Consider the following 21,929-nt stretch of genomic DNA (forward strand, 5'->3'; position numbering starts at 1 on the left):
AAGTCTACCTTTCTAATTTATGTAAGGTGCTGATCTTACCTGTATATCCAAGTATATCTCACTCTTTGATGTCCTTATCCTGAAAGGTCTACTCAACTTCCCAGTAGAATAGGAATTTTTTGTTTGTTTGTTTGTTTGTTTCTTTATTTTACAGAAACAAAACTAAAACAAAGAGAGCAGATCTATAAAAACAGGTGCCTAAAGGCAACACCAGGTTGGGTGGTTAGGTGGGGATGCTGGATTGGACTTTGAAGGCATGAGGGAATGCTCCGTGCTTATGAAGAACAATTCAGGAAGCTAAGCACTACAGTGTTCATGAGTATCTGCCTCTCTACCAAAGTTATGTGTTGGAAGTAGAGTCACATAATAGTTCCTCCACTCTCTGGCGGTGTAGACCCTGCACGTAAATGCTTAACTGAGAGAGGTGTGCCCTTTCACAGTGGAAGTGGTGCTTATATCCAACTCATTAAATTATTCAGCAAGTAAGTGAAGAGATTACCTGAAAAACGGGATTTTTTTTTTCAGCCAGGGAAGGACGAGTCCAGCCCTGTCTCTTCTCTCTCAGGAACTGAACATTAGGCAGAGTATGAAAATAATTCAGGAAGCAATGACTAGAAGCTGGGAATCCTATCAAGCTGTTTAACTAGCACTTCTGGACTCTCTTGAATTGCTTTCTACCAGCCCAGCTCAACCCAGAATAGCCAAGGGGCAGCGAGGTCCCAGGCTGGAGGTTTGAAACTAGACTCAAGCCTACAGTGAGCCTTCATGGTCATAAAATGTGATGAAACAACTCGCTTGTCTGTTCACTGTGCTTATAGATTTTCCCACTGAGGTTTGTTCTGTTTTAGCCAGCACTGTCTAGAGCTAAGCACCACAGTGTTTATGAATATTTGGCTCTGTATTAAGCCCGTGCGCTGAAGGTAGAGCCGCACACCAATAACACACAGCCGAACTTTTCAAAGGGGCCCCCAGAAGACACATCGACCGCTCAGTTTTAATTACTCCTTTCATCCTTTGCCTCCTCCACAAGAGGCATCCGTCGAACCCCCGTCCTTCAACCATCGATCCCCCCGACAGATGTCCCCCCCACACACACCCCGGGCCGGGCAGGGCGTGCATCCTCCGCGCCCGCGGAGGGGAAAAAGGGTCGGGGGAAGGCTGCCGGGCGGCTGGGGCCGGCTCGGAGCCCCAGCCCGGTCCCGCATTGGCTCCCGAAGTTTCCGCGTCATTTTCTCCCCACACCCAGCTCGGCACCGGCGATCGCAAGTCTCAATGGAGGGGCGGGAGAGAGCGCTGGAGCGCTGAGAGGGTTCAGCCAGCCCCCGGACCACCGCCAGGGATGTCCGGGACGCAGCCCGAGGATGCTTCCCCTCCGCGCAGGAACTGGACATCCTCCCCGGAGCTGAACGAGACGCGGGAGCCTTTTTTAAGCCCGTCCGCCGATTACGACGACGAGGAGTTCCTGCGCTACCTCTGGAAGGAGTATTTGCACCCCAAGGAGTACGAATGGGCGCTGATCGCCGGCTACATCGTCGTCTTCATCGTGGCGCTCGTCGGGAACGTCCTGGGTGAGTGCGGCGCCCCGAAGTTGCCTCCCAGCCCCTCTTTTTTTTGACCCGCGGGTGGGTTTCACCTCTCCCCACGGCTGGACACGCCGCATCCCCAGCAGCCGGGCTGCAGGGAGGGAAGGGGCTGCCGGACACCGGGGGCTCGGGGACAGCCGAGCCGGGCTCCCGTCCCCATCCACCGGGCACAGGTGCCGAAACCGCCCGCCCTGCCCTCCGCGGGCAGCGGCCCCGCCTCTCCGCCCGCCCGGAGGGATGCTGCTCCCTCCTGCGCCCCGCCGTGCTGGGAACCCCAAAACGGGCGCGTTGTCGGGCCGGCAGAGATAACGGGGGACAGGGGCGAGGGGGAAAGGGGCGAGGGGGACAGGGGTGGCCTCGCCCCGGCCGTGAGGGCGCCCAACTCTCCTCGCCCCCTTGTCCTATTTCCTCATCTCCCCCTGGCTCCATCTCCCCATCATCTCCCCATCTCCCTCTCACCCCCTTTCCCCGTCTCCCCATCTCCCTCTCGCCCCATCATCTCCCCGTCTCCTCATCTCCCCCTCGCCCCATCTCTCCATCGCCCTATCTCCCCCTCTCCCCATTATCTCCCCTTATCGCCCCCTTTCCCCATCTCCCCCCTCGCCCCCTGGCCCCTCCGGAGCGCCCTCCCCCGCGCACGCCGCCGTGGAGCAGCCTCTGCCCCGGAGCCCCGGCCATTTGCGTCCCGTATTTACAGCACTGACATTTTCATGAACGGAGCGGCTCACTAGCGCCCAGCCCCGCCATACGGGGTTTCCATTCATGATTTTCTGCAGGATTTATGCACGCCAGCGCTGCCATCGGCGAGCGCTCAAGGCTTCCCTGGACGCGTTGCAAATGTGACTGCAGCCAGAGGCAACGTTTTGCGAGGATTTTTTACTTATTTATTTTTCTTTCGACGGACTGCTGATGATATTTTTGTCTGGAATGGCACGCTAGCTGCCGGTAAACACCGAGTATGCACGTTGGCGAAACCAGTGAGCCTTCAGCCAAAGAGGCTACGAGAGGGCTATTCACAAGCCCGAGCGTACTTGCTCAGTTCGTGGCTCGGTAGCCAGCTTCTCAGGGTAAAGACAGTAGTCTTCCCAAAGAGCCTGTGCTTTAAACCACGAAGAAAGGTGTCCTTCTGATCCTGAGCAAAGACGGCTTAAGGAGAACTGTCTATGTTTACCTATTCACCTCTGCCCGTTTTGTAAGCAGGCTGTCCTCTCGCCTTTAAAGATTCAAGGTCAAACCTTCGGCTAGAGCAGCTCTCTCTGTTTACACTTTTTTTTCCCCTGAAGCCACCAGGAGAAAAGGTTTTCTGGCTTTGCACTCGCAGACAGAGGTGATATCGGTGCTGATGTGCAGCTGCTCCTCCCTGACGTGTCTGTACCATATCTTGGGGTGGAGGCTGGCATTTAGCTGTCCGCCTACCTGTCCTTTTACTGAGCTGCTTCTGCCCAAGCCTTTTGCTTTTTTAAACTGCCTTTGTGAATTGCACAGACCTCACCCACCCAAACTGCTGCCCCTGTTGACAGGCAAGTTGTTTGTGGGATCGGCAGGTGCAGGTGCTCGTTAGCTGAACGCTGTCTCATCTTTATGCAAGAAAGCTCACACTGCACTGATTGCAGGCTCAAGTGATTTTGAGGGGAGAGATTGATGTGGTCTTTCCAATGACATTTTTTTGTGAAACCTTGTTTATTTGGCTGGCGGTGAAAATCTGATACATAAGAATGTACATTTTGAAATCCCCAGAAAGTTAATTTTCCTGCTCATAGTCAATCTGTAAAAATCCTTACTCACAGTCAATCTTCAGTTTAGTCTTGTACCTTCTCAAAGCAAAGCAGAAGCTGTTCTAAAGAGGGTTTTAGTGGCTAACAGTGCTGTATAGTTTCACCCTTAATGATGCAGTGTGTTCCTCTGCTTACGTTTGAGCAGTGCTGCTGGGCTAGCGTGAGAAGTCAATGCTCTAGTTCTGCTTTTTCCATGTCTTATTCAGTTAGCACTTACGAAACCATGAAATACCTTTCCCTTCCCTATGTCATCTCAAAAAAACTTAATTTCTGTCTATTTTCAATTAGGCATTCACATGGAATGAGGCAATTCACTGTGTTCTCATAATAACATCTGTGCAAGTGGAGGGCACAGCACAGCCCTCAGATATTAGTAATAAATGAGATTAAAGCATTCTGACAGTTAATTAACAGCCAAGGGTAGAAAGCTTGAACTTTGATTGACATCTACTGGGCTCTTGGCTGAGCTGCACTGCAGGAATTGTCCTGCTAATAGTAGTGTATAACAAGGTCTGCACTGCTATTTAGCTTTTAGTTCAATTAGGAGAGTTGACATACCCTGTCAAAACTACTGCACAAACCAGCTAAAATGAAAACATTTGCAAGCCTCTGCATCTGAATGCAGGTTTGATTATTGCATTCAGGTGCTTCATAGCAATGATTCTTGCGTGCCCACACTAGCTGCTCACCAGAGGTTTCATTGCAAGCCACTGAGAAGAAGCAGGTCGTAAGAAGGTTTTAAGACGTAGTTACATGAACATTCAGAGAATCTGAAATCGGGGTGATATCATCAGTATATTTTGTCCTATTTTCTCTTTCGTTTAGTCACTATTTATCGCTAGAGGCAGAATAGGTACTGAGGGTAAGGACTTTCTGTTTTTCACACAAGACCAAAACATTTCATTACCACTGCACAGAATTTGAACTCCTTCAACTTTGCAAAGCTAGAGCAAAACTTTTTAAAAGGGTTTGTACTTTGACTTTGGACTAATTATCTGTTTTTTCTTTATTTAAAAAGTGCTTGAAATAGAAATGAAGAAAAATAAAAGAAGGAAAGATACATTTAGGATGCATGGAGGCCTGTAGTTACTGATGCAATGATTCCACACTAACCAGTTGCAGCTGTTAAACCCTAGGATAAGGATAAGACCATAAGGGATTAACAGTTCCACACAGTTAACACATTAGAATGGGGATGGTTGTTATTTAAGTTATTTATTCAAGGGGGTCAGAACTTTCCTAATGAAATGTTTTCCCTCAGAAAGCATGCACTCCTGAAAATCAAACAGTACAGGGAAGATCTTGATCGGGTCAAAGACTGACCACAGACCAAGCAGCCTTCTGGTGTCCCACCAGCCAATCTGCTGGGACTCTGGCAGCCCTCCGCAGAGCTGGCAGGAGCTGAAAGCAGGAGCACTCAAAGCCTGCCAGTGCTCAGCTTGAAGCCCATGCTGAATGCCATGGTTTGGAGACCATGAAGAATGTCTGCAAGAAATCTCAGACACTTTCTTTACTCACAGAACTTGGTGATGTTTGTTTCTCTTTCCAGCTTAGAAAGAAACCAAGCCTAATTGACAGAGAATTAGTCTTCTCTGGATAATTCTATTATTTGCTATCTATTCTATGGTGAGCCAGGATGTGAGGCAACAGGCACAAACTGAAACACAGTAAGTTCTGGCTCAATATGAGAGGGCACTTCTTTGCTGTGAGGGTGACAGAGCACTGGAACAGGTTGCCCAGAGAGTGTGGAGTCTCCTTCTCTGGAGATATTCAAACCCCCCCTGGATGCCATCCTGCGCTACATACTCCAGGTGATCCTGCTCAGCAGGGGAGTTAGACTGGATGATCTTCAGAGGTCCCTTCCAAGCCCGCCCATTCTGTGATTCTGTGACTGTTAGCACCATGTTATGCTGAGGTCCGTACAACATCCATCTGTGGTCCTTTCTTCAAGGAGTTCACAGTCTCATTCATAGAGCTCAACAGCATTCATCTGATTTTTGCTTACTATAACTTGATTTTTAGGGCTTCTTTCTTTACAGGTGTAGAACAAAAGTTTTGGGTATAATTCTAACACCAAAGTTCTAGTCAATGATCAACAGCCAACTGTAATGTCTCATATATTTCTATGTCATCATTTAAAAATCATCTGGTGAATACTGAGGTCTATGTATGCATGCATGTGTTGGTAGAATTGGATTGTTATCTGCAGGTTAATATTGGTGCCTGGCTAATAAACACACAGAGTCGAAATCCACATGAAGATCATGTATTCTCTTAAATGGTGCCGTAATCTACACAAATCCTTCTGATTGCCTTAGATGAGGCATATTTCACTTAACTGTATTTTAAGTTATTGCATTTTATTTTGTCCAGATTATCTGGGGAACCTGACACTGAATATAGAATCATAGAATCATTTAGGTTGGAAAAGACCTCTAAGATCTTTTAGTCCAACCTTTAACCTAGCACTGCCAAGTCCACCATTAAACCATGTCACTAAGCTCTACATCTACATGTTTTTTGAAGACCTACAGGGATGGTGACTCAACTACTTCCCTGAGCAGTCTGTTCCCATACATTTCAACCCTTTCATTGAAGAATTTCTTCCTAATATCCAACCTAAACCTCTCCTTGCACAACTTAAGGTCTTCTTGTCTTATCACTTGATGTGTGGGAGAAGAGACCAGTGCCCACTTCTCCTTTAAGTTAATTGTAGATAAGGTCTCCCCTGAGCTTCCTTTTCTCCAGGCTCAACAACTGCAGCTCCCTCATCTTCATACAACTTGTGCTCTAGACCCTTCACCAGCTTCATTGCTTATCTTTGGACACGCTCCAGCACCTTGGTCACAGAATCAAGTACTTTAGGTTTGTAGCGCCAGCTACATGTAAGTCACCTTCAGTATCTTGGATGAATATTAACAAGAGTTGCTTAATCCTTTTTTGAAAAGATACAATGCAGGAAGTGATGTGATGTTTATACATTTCATCTACCTAAGATAGATAATATATGAGCTCGATTTATGTAAGTGTTAGGGTATCAGCTACAATACATTGGTATTTGCATAATATGGAGATCACTGGCAAGAAGACATGCACACCCTTGTGAGATACCCAAACAGTAGAAATGCATTGAAAGATGAAGCTGAATTGTCATTATGTCCTCTTCTTTATAGACTGTCACATCCAGAAGCATAACTTTTTCCACTGTATATGCTTTCTGACCAGAGACCAGAGGGCGGACAACTCTCTTTCCTTTTAGCATCCTTCATGTCAAAAGGCAACTCTGCCTCCTGTGAATACTGCAGTCGAGCTCTGAAAAAGGGCAATGCCCAGAACTGAAGGAAGACAAGCTGCAAGAGATACCTAATGCCTTGAATATTAATACAAATTTTGTTGACTGTCGTTTGAGTTCTGCTAAAAGACAGTTGCATCTGTCTGGAAGCTGCCCTTATATTTGGATACAAAGGACTCTCCTTTTTTACTGTTTTTTTGTTTGTTTGTTTGTTTTGGTTTGGTTTGTGTTGTGTTGTTGTTTTTTTTTTCAGTCAGAATGAAAGAATAAGCAGTTTGGCTACTTGTATTCCAACCTCATTCCAAAAGACAATAGTCCTGCTTTAAACTGATTTGGTGACAAAGGAGGAGGGCTGGAATCTGAACAAGTGGAAAAATGCCCAGTCTCATGGGTCAAAAACCATTATAAGGTACTGAAAGAAAAACAAGCATATTCCTTACCATATGGACTCTCATGCCCTGTTTAATTCATAGCTGTTTTTCATAATGTTATTGTACTTCTGGAACTCCACACACTTCTTGGAAACAGAAAATTTAGGACTGATCTTCTATCCAGTTTTCTTCCTTTCTGCTGTCCACAGCATTGCTGATGAAATATCTCTTATCCGACATATCATAAACTGTGACTGAAGTGCTAGCTATTCAGCAGTTCCTACAGAAGGACAAACTATCACCACCTAGTCAGAATTCCCCTGCAATGCCAAAACATCAGCGGAGGGCTGGGTGGGGGAGGCACAAACAGGGGAGGGAAAGCACACTCACATGCATTGACAAATTGTCTAGGAAGCAAATGGCAAACTTTCCTGTTGTTATTTTTGCTTTTGTGTCATCTTACTTTCAAGATGCCCTCCTGATAAACAAGTGAAACTCTTGTAAAAAACTTACCCGATTTAATTTTGTACATTCTCAACGCTGTTGGAATGATAGTTCTGAAGACCAGCTCTTCTATTTACTCCCAAAACAGGTGCAGCCTTGAGTGAGGTAGTTTGGAAAGGACTGATTTGATTTTGTATTATGAGTGATGTTTTGAAAGAACCATCTATGTATGGTAGAAGGAAAATAACTCATCCTGTCTCTTCAGCCACTGCCCAAGTCCAGCAAGACCACTGAAAACAGCAAAGTCCAGTCTACCCAGAGCTGAACAGGGGCTAACATGCCTTTCCCTTAGGTCAGTGAAGTACTCTTCAGACTGATGTGCCTTTGGGGCATTACCAAATATAATGAAAGCTGTTGTCACTTTCTGCCTTAACTCACCATCTCTCTTTTTCTGTTGTTTTTTGAAGCATTGTTTATTGCTTACTTTCTGTGCTGCATATCAGGTAAAACCTTTTTTTTTTTGGGGGGGGGTGGTTGGAGGATGTTAGCTACCTTCTGATTTATGCTTTCAGTACAGTACATCTCCCAGCTGAAATTTGTCAGAGAAGAGCTAGAACACGCTGGTCCCCAGTGGAAGGAGAGACAGGAGCTGAGGGCAGCAGCAAGACCAGCAGAGCAGTATCCACACCAGCATGAGCACAGTCCCACAGTGCCCATGCAAGGGGAGCTGGGCAGGTCTGGTGATGGTCAGACACAGCCCAGCAGTTAACAGACAAATTCATAGGGATGAAGCAGGTCTGAGGTTAAGCCAGGAAGTCAAGTCAGGCCCACAATCAATATTGGATAGACACATGGCCAAACACAAGCACATGCACACTTAGAACATTTGTCTTGCCCAAGCTGAATGTGAGAGCTTGGGCTTGAATGCAGCTCCCAAGCAAAGAAGAGACCCCAAGAAGAGGTATATCAGCTCAGAGGTCTCTACTCAGCAGCCTGCTCTCTGCTTACAGAGCTGTGCCATATCAGAGCTTATTTTTTTCATATAGTCTAAAGCAAAGGCATTCATCCATCTTCATTAGAAATGGACATGGAAATGGATGGGTTTTTCCTAATGCAATTCCATTTTATGCTGACATGCATTTTGAAGCATATGGTTTCAGATTTGCCCAGCATTTCAGCTGTGAAGCTCACCTTGATTTTAATGAGTCACGCAGGTTTAAATTTGAGTCACAATGAAGTGTGAAATCTTTTTATTGTAGTGTCATGAGCAGTACGACAGCTACATTAAGTGTCCTTCCATCTCTAACATGAAATGTGTGTAACGATTTTGTAGGTTTTTTATTGTTACTACGGATAGACAAATAAGTATATGCAACTCTGTGTGTGTAGTGGGATAATTTAAAACTGCTCAGTCTGTGTTAATCAGTATAGGAAGCTCAGGAAAATGTGTGATGATATCTTTCACTTCATCCAGAACTGACCAAAACTGGCATTTTTAGCAGCCTGTATAGTGTAGCTGATCTTCTAGTAATAATTCCCATTCCCATTATGTTGTTAATTGCCTAAGATTATGTAATGTGACAGAGTTAGAAAATGAATCCTGTGCCAATTAGATGATTGTGCTATTACTCCCAATTGTACTTTGTAGAGATAAGCTTCCAGCAAGCAGAATTTACTTCTTATGTTCTTTTCTAGCACCATAATAAGATAACACTTGGTAGCTATAAAGCTCCTCAGAAATTATATGGCTGCAAGCAAACTAGATGTTATATAGATATATGTTTTCTTTATGTAGACTCTCATTGTCTTCTGTGGGAGACAGTTCCTTAGTACACTTCAGGCTGATGATAAAAAAAATAAAAAATCTTTTAAGATTTCATTTATTCACTGTTATTCAGCTATACTTCTTACAGTTTCAGTGTTTCTTCTAGAGTCTTACATGAAAAAAGTGATGGAACCTGCACCATGCAGATATGTCTATGTGTTATACACAGGGAGCATGACCTAACCTCCCATTCCTTTTGTCATGCTTCCACGATTTTTGTTGACATGTGTTTAGTGTGTCTTGTGAGGAGGAGGCGGCACTTCACTTACAAGCTATGTAATTCCTTTGTATGTGCAGCCTAGAACATAATCCAAATCTTTTCAGCTGTTACATCGTATATTCAAGGACAGTTCTTATCTGCTGGGCATTATTACCAGATGTAGGATTTTTTCAATATTTTCATTGCAATAAACATTGTGTTAAAAGTTTCTGTTCTTTGTGTCAGTCTTTCTATTGCTTTTTCAATGTAAACTTGATCTTCTGTTAGTTTCTTTTTTTTTTTTTAGTTAAGAGTAATGATGTAAAAAATGAAGTAATGTTTGAGTTTAGAGTTCAGTAGTGGGTAGAGTGGTAGAGCTCAGATGGACAGCCTAGGAAGCAGATATCATCTTTTTATTCACAGAAGAGATCTCTTTGGTTTAGATCTTTTGTTCTCACTGATGGTTTCAAAAACCCCCAATTAAATATCCTCTACAATTTAGTTGAAGTGCTTATTGTCCCTTAATCAAGATCATCAATAGAGTTATTGAAAACTCATGGAAAGCCTTCCTAAAATAAATAAAATAAGCCCAGGCTTAAACACCTAATTTTTAGACTGCTATGTTAAAGCAGAATTCTTAATCACGAATAGAACATAAAATAATTTCAGTGACAGCATGTTTCTATCTAACAGTATGCATTGCTTCAGTGTTTCAACAGGGGATCTAGCAGAATGCCATTTGGTATTTTATCTATTCAGACTTCCTTTCAGCATGACCATGTTGATAGACTCCCCACCACTGAGGCTTTTATTCACAGTAGGCAACATCATCACGCAAAAAGGAACAAGGGGGAGATTGCCATATAAAGGACCAAGTCTTTTCCAGCTGGAAACATATTTTTTTAAATTTATTTTTTTTACATTTGAGGGTGAGTGGATGGGAAATAATGTGTAACTCAAATCTATTAAACATCTTTTTTTATCACTGTAAAACATTGTGAAGGAGAAAAGTTCTTTAGAAGCCTCCTGCCTTGTGCATCTGAAGATGTTGATGAGTAGTGCTTATATCCACAGCATTACTTCCATATAAATTGTGTGGTCATATTTTAGTCATACAATTTTGGTGATGAACTTCTAAAGCAAAATAAAGGTATATAAGCATAGTATAATGGAGGAAAAAATATAATACTTTGTACTCATTTGGGATTTATTACCAAAAAATGAGATAAGACATAGAGTAATTAATTTATGTAAGGAAATGTTATGTATTACTTATTATGGAAATTATGTTTTTACTTTGGCCAAGAAGTCCAGTTTGAAGATGACCCATTAAATGAGAGGTTGGCAAGATTTCTGAAGTGTTAGGGAAATAATTTAGGGCTGACGTAGGAAAAAAATTGACAGCTGAACCAACTGTTCACCAACAGAAGGACTCCAGCACAATGTTTAGTATGCTCAAGACAGCATAAATCTTCCAGGAGGCAAGCAGCTGCATTTTATACCAGCTGGAGCCTTTGTATTGTTTTCATATTCATCTTTAGGTACAATGAGCTATGCTAATTGAATAGATGGCATTACAGCCTCTAATTAAAATGCCCCAGGACACTAAACCAACAGGGATTAGATTTGTACATGAAAAATACCAATCTAAAACCCACACTGTATTGTTGTATTTGAGAGGGTTGTTTTCTTCAGGACTATAATGAGATATATGAAGTTTTCTTGATGGACTTCAAATAGTATCTTAAACTTTAACTCAGATTTGAATTTGTTCTTTTTAGTCTCGTGAGCCTTTTTGTTTTGGTTCGGTTTGTTTTTTGTTTGGTTGGTTGGTTGGTTGGTATTAGGAAGGTGGGCGAGCTTCATTATAGCAGATCTCTCTTCTCTGAGAAAAGCCTCTACAAGTTTTCACAAACGCTATCAGCCTCACAACTCAAGCAAGTTTCCAAGCTTTCACTGACACCATGTGGCAGAGGAAAGAATAGCAACAGTTTTCGTTAAACTTTTGATTCTGGTGGAAGGAAACGGAAGAATCGGTGGTGGGAAATTTCAGTATGATGAAGGAATTAGAACAGTCTGATTGCATCATAACCACTATAAATAGCTGTTCTTTGCGAAAACTTGCCTGCGTGTTTTTGTTTGCAGAAGTTATTAACTGGAATCATGAGTGTTTTAAAAATAAAATCTGTAATACAGAACATAGTCATAAAGATTTGGCAGGTACTTTGGTTCCAGTACAAAGTTCTCACAGTTTGGGAAGGTTATACACACATTTTTTCTTGAACTAGTGATCCTATCTTTGCTGCCCGTGCTAATACAATTTCTCCCACTTTCTTCTTCACTCATGTTCATAAGAGGTTGCACAAAATATTTGGTTTTGCTCAGAACTCTTTTTACTAGTTCATAGATCTGCTGAGGTCTGAAGAGCTCAGTTTGGGCCACCACAAAGCGCCATAACTAAACAGACATCCTCTTAGTCTGTGTTGTCTCCCAGTTTTTTTTCAGGAAGACTGCTGCTGGCCTTATCTCCTGCTTCATGATTTCAGAGTACTTCCAGTTGAGAACCTCTACTACTTTTTGCATCATTGCTTCTCCTCTCCAGGGTGAGAAGAAATCTGCTGCTGTCTGCCTTTTCCCTTTGGGTAGGCAGATGGCACTTTGCAGTCCAGGAGCTTCCTCCCTTGAGCATGTTACTGGAGAGTTTACACGTGATCTGCATGCCTCCACTTCTTTATAGAGCTGCCTCAAATGAAAATGCATGTTGAAAGGGGTGAGAGTGGAGAGTATGCAAAATTATTTTTGTTATGATACTTAACTAGTTCTAATGTAGTCAGTGGCATAGTCAGACTGCTTTGCACTCCCACAAAATAGCTTTTGAACACCAGCTAGAGAGCTTTTCTCACTGATCTGCTAGATCACTGGTGCGTCAACGAAGTTGATGTCCAGGACTACTGAACAAGCTTGTTCTAAGCAGTAGGCAGTAGACTCAGAAAGACATCTGGTCTACATGGAATATATTGAAGTAACTTTCTGTCATTTATACCATTCTACCCTGCTCAAATAACTTGCAGCAAAGCCTCACAGCTCTGTTTATCCTTGCACTGAAAGAAATTGTAAATGCTTGTGTTGAATGCAATACTTCAACCAGCAGAGGGCAATGGAGGGGGGGGGGGGGGGGGGGGAACTGACTCGTTTTTAAAATAATTTCTTTTCAGAGGCTTTTGTAACAGTCTTTCTTATACATACCCACTTTTTTTGTATACAGTCATAGAATAAGTTTCTGGGAGACATTAATTATTAAGTTAGTATGTAAATATGCTAATTAAGATGCTTTTGTGCTATATGTAATACAAAGAATGGAAAATGGTCTATGCTTCAAAGAATGCATCAGATCAAAAGGGGAACCACACAAGCATAAAGAAATCTAAAGTGACAACTTATCTTTTATTTCTATGCTTGCAAATGATCATTTTTCTACCTTTCAGGTGCCTCTTGCTCCTTTAGATTAGAATTCAGAGGAATTTAGAGTTACTCTCTGTACATTGGCTTTGCCTCTTGCATCTGTTATTCCCTGAGTAGCAAGGGGCACAGTCTTTTTTATTTCTCTGAGGAACAGCAAGTATCAAAGTTCATCTAAATTCCATCCTTGTTAAGCCAGTGTGATCTGGAAGGCTTAGTACAGAGCTGGGAATTATGAGTACATGCTTCTTATTCTGAGTCTGATTTACTGTGTGGCCTTTGGCAACTTCTGTTCTGTGCTTCACTTCCCTTGTTTCAGAGATGAAAATGATAATATTTTCTTAGCTGTCTGAGATATTGTGAGGTTTCATTTGCTGATACTTATAGAAGCCTTTGAACACAAAATGCAAAATGCTGTGAATTGATTTCTGACACTCTCTGTTGCCAATGAGATTGAACTCACATTTGATAACTTTGTGGATTGGTTTTACCAGAAATAAAGTTTACATTCAGGTGTTTTTCCCAAACTTGTCAGCACAAGAGACCTCATCAAAGAGCATGTGCTCTTTGACACGTCTGCTTAAATCTGGCACCTTTGGGCACTGACATCCTTTGATGAAAAAGATGCATTTGCTTGAATCAGATAGAATGTAGGACTGATGAACCACAATATGAGAATGAAGTAGTTGAAATCTGAATTTTAAAAACAACTTTTTTTTATTTGTTCATCAAAGAAATAAAAAGTACAGAAAAAAACATTGCCATTTAACATTAACTTTTGCATAAGTATAAAACAAGACCATACTTTCAATATGAATTATACTGAAGACAAAGAACAAGCCACAAGCAAAAGCCTAAAGTGTTAACATTACTGTGGATGAATGAAGTGATGTTTGCAACTTTTCTTCCCAGCATTGCATTTCCAGCTGCAAACAGCATTCCAGAGGGGCAGCAATGTATTATCTCCCCTGTTTTGTCCTGCCTCACATTGTTGATATTTAAGTTACAACTGTAGTAATCTCATGCAGAAAGTTGAAATAATAAAGATCTGGACAGTTATTATCTTGCAGTGCTAGATAAATAATTACTTGAGCATGTAAGTTTTATCACCCAAACGGACTGTAAATATAAATAATATGTTTCCTTTAAGCTTTTGATTTACAAGCCTCGCCTTTCGGATATCTAAGGTCACCACTAAGAAAACGTGAAATACTGTATCCAGGGCAAAAATAAAAGAAATGAATACCATGGGAGACGTTCTCCAAGGGCAACAAAGGGCTTTGCAGAGGGAATTTGACTTGCATTTACAAGCTCCTGATAGATATCTATATATATATATAGAGAGAGAGAGAGAGATTTATATGTATATATATAAAAGATTAAGTTTCTACAAGCTATAGTATTTGCATTCATGTCTGCACACATTAGAAGAACATCCATGTTGGTACAGCATGTGTTTTAGAATAAATTTGGAAGCCCATATCCGAAACAAGTTTGTTGATAAAATCACATTCTCTTAGAGGAATTGAAGGCCACCTCACTCCTCCCTCTCCCTTTGCCCTAAATTGCCCCCAAATGTCTAAACCTAGCCCTCATGAAGAAATGATCCAAACTTAGCTCCTACTAAAGCTTTAGGAAAGTCATGAGTGGGTATTGTGTTAATTTGGATCACTACAGTCTGACAACAAAGGTGTGATCCATTCTGAAGAGCATCCAGAGAACAGAAAGAAGGGTGCTTACAGAAGTTCTAAAAATGACTGGCAGCAAAAGATACAGGCCTGTGAAGTTCTACAGTCTGAAAAGAAAACAGAGTAGAGATGTAATAACAATCTTTACATATTTGAAGTATTGCCACTGAGAAAGCCTGTTCTTCATTGTTGCCTGTGTTCCAGGAAAAATAATAATAATAATAATAAAAAGAGAGAGAGAGAAAAAATAGCAAAATGGAAGTAGATCACACATTAGAATATCCTTTCCTTTCCTTTCCTTTCCTTTCCTTTCCTTTCCTTTCCTTTCCTTTCCTTTCCTTTCCTTTCCTTTCCTTTCCTTTCCTTTCCTTTCCTTTCCTTTCCTTTCCTTTCCTTTCCTTTCCTTTCCTTTCCTTTCCTTTCCTTTCCTTTCCTTTCCTTTCCTTTCCTTTCCTTTCCTTTCCTTTCCTTTCCTTTCCTTTCCTTTCCTTTCCTTTCCTTTCCTTTCCTTTCCTTTCCTTTCCTCATTCAACACTGTGGTACATTTAAGAGAAGCATGATATCTTCACCTTTAACAGATTTTAAAATGCAAACAGTGACTTACTCATAGTCTTTCTGTAGTTGGGTTGTTATAAAGACAAGCAAGACAAAATTTGTGAAGTAATATATTTCAACCGATATAGCTGGGAGATGGACACAAACTTTCAGGCACACCATTCTTCTTAGGATCTGAAAAAACATCTGATCTCAAAAACTTATGTGCCAGCTATGTTAGTTTAATAAGAGAATGGCTTAACTCTAGGCGATTCCTTTTTAGACTTGGACAAACTCTTGAGGTCCTTTCTAACTCTTTTCTGCAGCATTCTGTGATCTGTTTAATATATCTAAACTAAGCATAGTGCTATATTCTGGCACATTAAGGAGACTTTGAATCTTCATCCAGATTTATATGAGGAATGAAATATTGTTTGCAGCAGAAGAATCTTTGGTGTAGAATGAATTGTAGTGTTTTCTTACAGGAATTACTGTGCTATTTCAGGAAAGTATTGAGCAGGATTTTTTAGAGTTTTTGGTGAAAGGCAATTGATTGCTACAATCTCTCTGGGTTTTACTTCCAAAGTTATTAAAAAAAATGTTTTTAGTCTAGTTTCTCAGACTCAATTTTTGCATTTTTAATTTATGAATTTATTGCATCCATGTTAAAGAAGTGATTTATCCATGGCAAGAGGGTTGGAACTAGAGGTTCCAACTCTAGGAGCTCTTAAAGGTCCCTTCCAAGCCAAGCCATTCTATGATTTGCTTCATTTGTAAAAGCCTGTAAAATTAAAAAAAAAAAAAAAAAAGGAGGGGGCGGGTAAGAAACAATATAAAAGCTTTAGGGCACATCCTTTAGAGTGCCTGCTATATACTGGTTTTGGTCACAATAATCATGGTCAAAAATATACTACATTTAAAATGGGTTGAGCTTAATACTGAAAAAATTACATTCATTTGCTTCCCTCAAATCACAGATACCTTTTTCCCAGGCAAATGTTAGACGTTCTCTGCAGATGCAATAAATACAGTATTCCCAGCAAAATATTATATAAAATGGTTGTTTTCTTGACACAGTTTACAAGACTCCATGTGGTAGCAATTTGAATTAAGCATCATACTGTCATTAAAAAAAAAAAAAAAGATAAACTTTCATAAATGTAGATGTGTATTTCCATAGAACAGAGCCAATGGGTTAAAATAGAAGAAAGATGTGTGAATAGTTAGTGAGGATAGTACTTGAAGTACTGTAAACTGCATAATATATCTGATTATTTCTTATGTTGTGGTCTGCGGAAAACTACTCTTTGTTTACTGAGAATCTCTCTACATGTACCATTTCGTTTCCACTCTAAAAGAACACACATGGTCTCTACAACAAACTACATATTCAAATACTCTTTATTAAACAAAGGATGCAAACATTTCCTTAATTCTGCAAAGAGAAGTGTTTTTTGTGTTGAAGCATCCCCTAAGTCATTTCCAGCTCACTAACTTTTCTTTCCAAATTCAGTTTGCATTGCAGTGTGGAAGAATCATCACATGCGGACAGTCACCAACTATTTCATAGTGAATCTATCTCTGGCTGACATTCTGGTCACAATTACTTGTCTTCCAGCAACTTTAGTAGTGGACATCACAGAAACTTGGTTCTTTGGGCAGCCCCTCTGCAAAGTGATTCCGTACTTACAGGTATTATTCTACTGTGTTTGTGTACACACTATCCATGTTATGAAGAACAGAAAGAGCAATATCATCTTCCTAATGGTGATTATATGACAAAAATTTGTCACTGCTACTGAAGCAGATACCTCAGGATACCTACAGAGGATTGAAGGACTGTTCCACTTATGAATATATTTGTGCTTAAGAAATATTGTTCTTGTTAGACTTGGGCAATGCACCTTCTGGAACATTTGTCTTATGCCATTCACTTTGTGTGATCTTTTTTAATAATTCAGAAGAGATACAAAGCAAGAAAAATGTCTGGAAATAGAATTACATACAGAAGTATTCTCTCTGTATGTGGACCTAAACAGCTACTCAGGTGTCCAGGATGGAGAATCCAAACTTTTGAAGAACTCTGAGTGGAGTCCATGCCTTCATATGTGCTTAGTGACTTATTTTGCACTCTTTAAAAATAGTCATCTTATCCTGGTATAATGGGAGCTGATCAGATTTTCTGCCTTGAGTATAACTGCCACCACTCATTACCAGTGGACTTAATTAGTTATGAGATCATTTGCATAAAAAACATTGACAGATACCTTTTGTAAGTATAGCAGTTCACTTGAACTCACTGGGCATACTATCATGACAACTTGCTTGGCATTTCAGTCATTATAAATAAAAAAAAAAATAAGCAGAAAACTCTGAAAGTATGCAGGTGATCGTCTTTGTGCTTCCAGCACAACCTGTATTTTCAGCAGAGACCTATGCATTCAGGCTGAAAAGCTACATTGTCAAGGGCAACAGTCCTTCAGCACGTGTCTTCTACTGAATAGTATCAAAATCACAGAACTAGTCTCAAAGCCTCCATTCTAGTGCAAGAAATCCTGAAGAGAAACTGAAATGATAACCAAACAATAAAACAAAAGTGATGCTATTTCCTACAATGAATAAGAGGTTAAAATGGCATAGTCTAATTTAAATTAATTGCTTTCTTTTCATGAGATTCTGAATTTCTGTTGTTCCTTTGAAAACTGAAAAGGCAAAATGTTGGTGCTGATATCCAAATATAATACAGAATTTTTTTTTCCTAAGTTGCTCTGCAAAGAAAAAAAAAATAGATCTAATTTGTTGACTGTTTTAGAATTAATCTTTCAGATAAAGTTATGCAAATTCTAAGATGCATAAGTTTGTTCTTTAAGAATCTGATTCTGTTACTCCTACTCACTTTCAGTAGCACCCTAATCTGTGAATTGGTTCAGGCTAGATATAAGGAAAAAATTCTTTACCATGAGGGTGGTCAAACACTGGAACAGGCTTCCTAGAGAGGTTATTGTTGCCCCATACCTGTCAGTGTTCAAGAGATACTTGAATAATAATAATATTCTTTGAATTTTGGTTAGCAAAGTTACCTGAAGTGGTCAGCAAGTTGGACCTGATGATCTTTGTTGGTCCCTTCCAACTGAACTATTTTATTCTATTTTATTCTATTCTACAGCAGATGATGATATCTGTTGTAATTCCATAAGAAGCAACTAAAACAGAGACTTTTTCTGAAAATAATTTCTATTTCATAATTTCAAATAATAAACTATGTTGAAAATAGAAAGAATTTTTAAAACTCTCAAAAATTACAAGAAATCACTTTTGAAACAGAAAAATTACGTTTACATTAACATAATATTTCCTTTTCTTTAGACAGTTTCAGTCTCTGTGTCTGTACTAACACTTAGCTGCATTGCTTTGGATCGATGGTATGCAATTTGTCACCCTTTGATGTTTAAAAGCACAGCCAAGAGAGCAAGGAACAGCATTATAATTATCTGGATTGTGTCCTGCATCATAATGATTCCTCAGGCTATTGTTATGGAGTGCAGCAGTGTGTTCCCAGGATTAGCCAATAAAACCACCTTGTTCACAGTGTGTGATGAGCACTGGGGAGGTGAGTGTGTCATTGATCATAAAGACTGAATTTTTCCTGCTGTTATGTAATAAAAATATCAGGACATTTAAATATGCAGTCAAATGTATAAACATATCACAGAATGTTCTTAATTATATAACCTTTCCTAGAAGTACTGTTTTTCAAATACTCTGAATTTATATTTTCTTTTATACTGCTAAGACTAAAAGTACATTTAAAACCAAGTTTAAAAGAATGAGGCTGACTTATGTCTTGGTCATGTTAATGTTTCCCAGAGGGTGAAAATGTTCCCATCCTTAAAGGCTTATGGTTATATAATTCTCAGTGATTGATGGATATTGCAGGTTTACAGTATTTAGTCTTCAGAAATAACTACACAGGAACAGAACTTCTATTTACCTGCTACACTGATTTTGCTAATTGGTGGTATTTGATTAGGTCCTTATTTGTATCTCCTGGGACTTCAGTGCAATTTGCATGTCATTACAGAATTTACAAAGATGTCATGGATATGGGGTAGCAAGTTAGTCTACAATTTGAAATTTGTCATGGACAAGATCATTTAGATAACTTTAAAATTGTAATCGGTTACAAATGATTCTATCTAAGAAGTGTAATTCTGCCTTTCCAGATTAACTCTGAATCTAACTTTTTCTGTATTTGAATTCAGCTGTAAGAAGTCATAAGGGTTGCCATGGAGTAACTATTTCTATTTTGATTCAGTTCACACAGCAAGTCATGTTAGCCACTCACGTGAATGGTTAAGATTCAACTCTGGTGGGCCTTGGCGTAACTCCAATGCTAATAGAGCATATGAGTTACATGCTGTGACTCTGACACTGGATATAATGACCATCAGTAATACCATTTTTCAAACACAGAAAAATAAAGCCAAGTTTGCCAAAACATATAACGAAAAGGTGGTTGTTTAATACCCTCAAGTCATTTTAAAATACAATCAGATTCTCCATCAGTTCTGTGTCTGTAGAAGGTTCTAGTCCTGTGAACAATTAAGATAAAATACAATTGGATCACCTGTACTTAATTATTGTGATAAATTAGTTCAAGCAGCTTGAACTGCTGAGGGTTCTTCCATGTGGTGTTCTGGAAGTTCCTCCCTCTTCAGGGCCACTGGGGGATTAATGAGAAGATGTTAGCTATCATATTCCCTCATCCTGGTTAGTCCTCTGGGACAAGGCAATGAATGGGGGCAGAGATGTCCATCAGCTGGCTGGCACTGATTCCAGACAAAGATGTGCTGAAAATTTGTAGGTCGCAGGAACCCCCATTAAGCTGGAAGTATTGTACTTGCTGTTTTGTTGGAGAAGACACATCTGCTCTTTACTTCTAGTGTTCTCTTTTCATCTGTGAACAATTTTGTATCCCATTCTGCTGCTGGATGCTGCAGTATTTATGTGGCTATTTTCTTTCACAGCATTCACTCCGAGTACAATTTGTGTCCATTCACTTTGACTGCAGAGTTAATTATCCACGCCTTCATCACTTCAAGGTTAGATCTGAAGCAAAGATTGTTTTAATCAACCTAGGAAATGAAAATGGTGGAAAACACCGCAGTTAATTAATTACGGGGTCAGGAGAGTATTTCATCAGAGAATACAATCTCAGAATTTCCAGATCTCCACTGGTCATCTTGATTTTGAACAGGAAAATGTCGCTTTCAGACTAGAGTCTGTAATAGCTGTGGAACTATTTTAAGGACTGGGTCATTCAATACTGGACTAGAATAGTTCCAGCCCACAGATATGCCTGAGCTGAAGCACCCATTATATAAAAGAAAAGAAGCACCCAGATTGTTTGCAAGACTCCCATAAAGTGTATTTGTCCAAAATGAAGTCTATTGATCTTCAGGTTTTTCTGTGAGCCTTTATTCAGATGTTTGGAGAGGTAGAAAGGGGCATAATAAAGTCAAGTACTTGCGCATAAAATTAAGTGGTTTTTTTTTTTTCCAGAAATGAAGTGCCAGCACTCCAAAATGATTTTTATTTTTTTCTTTCTTCTTTTTTCTTTTTTTAATTGATATTGAACAATAAATGAAAATAATTTCACATTAAAAATCCATGAAATTTTTTTGAAATGAGAGAGCTTTTCATTCTAATTAAAGATAACAATGCTATTTTTATCTTGTTATCTTTTTAATAAATGATTCTTCTAATGGTAATGCACCATAATTGGTAGTTATTCTGCTAGTCTGTTTATCTGTCCATTACAAATAATCCTCTCATTGCTTTGTAATAATAGTCTATCAAAGTAACTGAAGAGAGGAACCTTTCCGTGTATTAACATAGGTTAATAGGTTGCTCAAATTTTTGGATGTCTTAGTAAACGTAGACCTAACCATACATCATCCATGAGGATAAAATACAACACATCCTTTTCAGGCCATGGAGAATGGAGTGTCATTAGCCAGAAATCATTTTGTTTCAGTTAGAATTGTCTAAGGACAATGAGTTGGGTTAAAGCATAGAAGATACAGTTTTTCTACTGAGAACCTGGGTTTGAAATCAAAAAGGCTCCCAAACAGAAAAACAAAAGAGTGCAGACAACAGTTTGAAAAGACTGGTGAGGCTTAAAAGCCAGATGAAGGACTAAAGAGCTAATAGTTTCAAATTTTTTTTTTTTTTGCCTTGTTTAGCTGTGGTAATATCTGGTCAAAGAAAGCTAACTAGGAGGATTTTGAAGGAGAAAGAAATTTGTTTTCCTAAGGAAAAAAAATGCATTCGCAAAGATAGTGGAGATGTTAGATATTTTACATATTCAAGAGACTCTGAGCAAATACTATAGGAGTTTCATTTGTCTGAAGAGGAGAGGGATTGTATTTGGGTGTTTACTGCTTTATTTAGAACTCCATATATTTTATGCTGTCAGATGAAATCTTTGCAGAGTATCACATGCACCTTATGTCCAAAGGATGTTAAAGTGAGAATTGTCAAGGTTGGAACTTTAAGAGGGGGTGCTTAATGATACTTTCGAAAGTATTTCAGAAGTCTATACTACATCTGGGAACTCAGGGCCATTGAAAAGTGAGGTGCTATGGAGTACTGACAGACAGGAAGATGTCTGGAACAGTCCAGGAAAATGTCAGGGATGCCAAAGCAGGAGACAGAACTGTACCCTACCCAGATTTAGGTCCAGTTGCTGAAATCCAT

The 21,929-nt window shown here is 40.0% G+C and overlaps 1 protein-coding gene across 2 annotated transcripts in view; it reads left to right on the forward strand.

Moving 5' to 3' along the window:
- Positions 1-229: 229 nt before the first annotated feature.
- The window catches only part of HCRTR2 (hypocretin receptor 2), a 42,138-nt gene continuing 20,438 nt past the window's right edge, over positions 230-21,929 (forward strand). For both annotated transcript variants that reach the window (XM_083830583.1, XM_083830582.1), the window contains exons 1-3: positions 230-1,568; positions 16,684-16,862; positions 18,537-18,780. In XM_083830583.1, coding sequence (XP_083686709.1) covers positions 1,340-1,568; positions 16,684-16,862; positions 18,537-18,780 — 652 coding nt within the window. In that variant the 5' untranslated portion in view covers positions 230-1,339. The remainder of the gene's footprint in view (positions 1,569-16,683; positions 16,863-18,536; positions 18,781-21,929) is intronic.

Source organism: Anser anser (assembly GCF_964211835.1).
Source record: "Anser anser genome assembly, chromosome: 3".
In the NCBI taxonomy this organism is placed as follows: Eukaryota; Metazoa; Chordata; class Aves; order Anseriformes; family Anatidae; genus Anser; species Anser anser.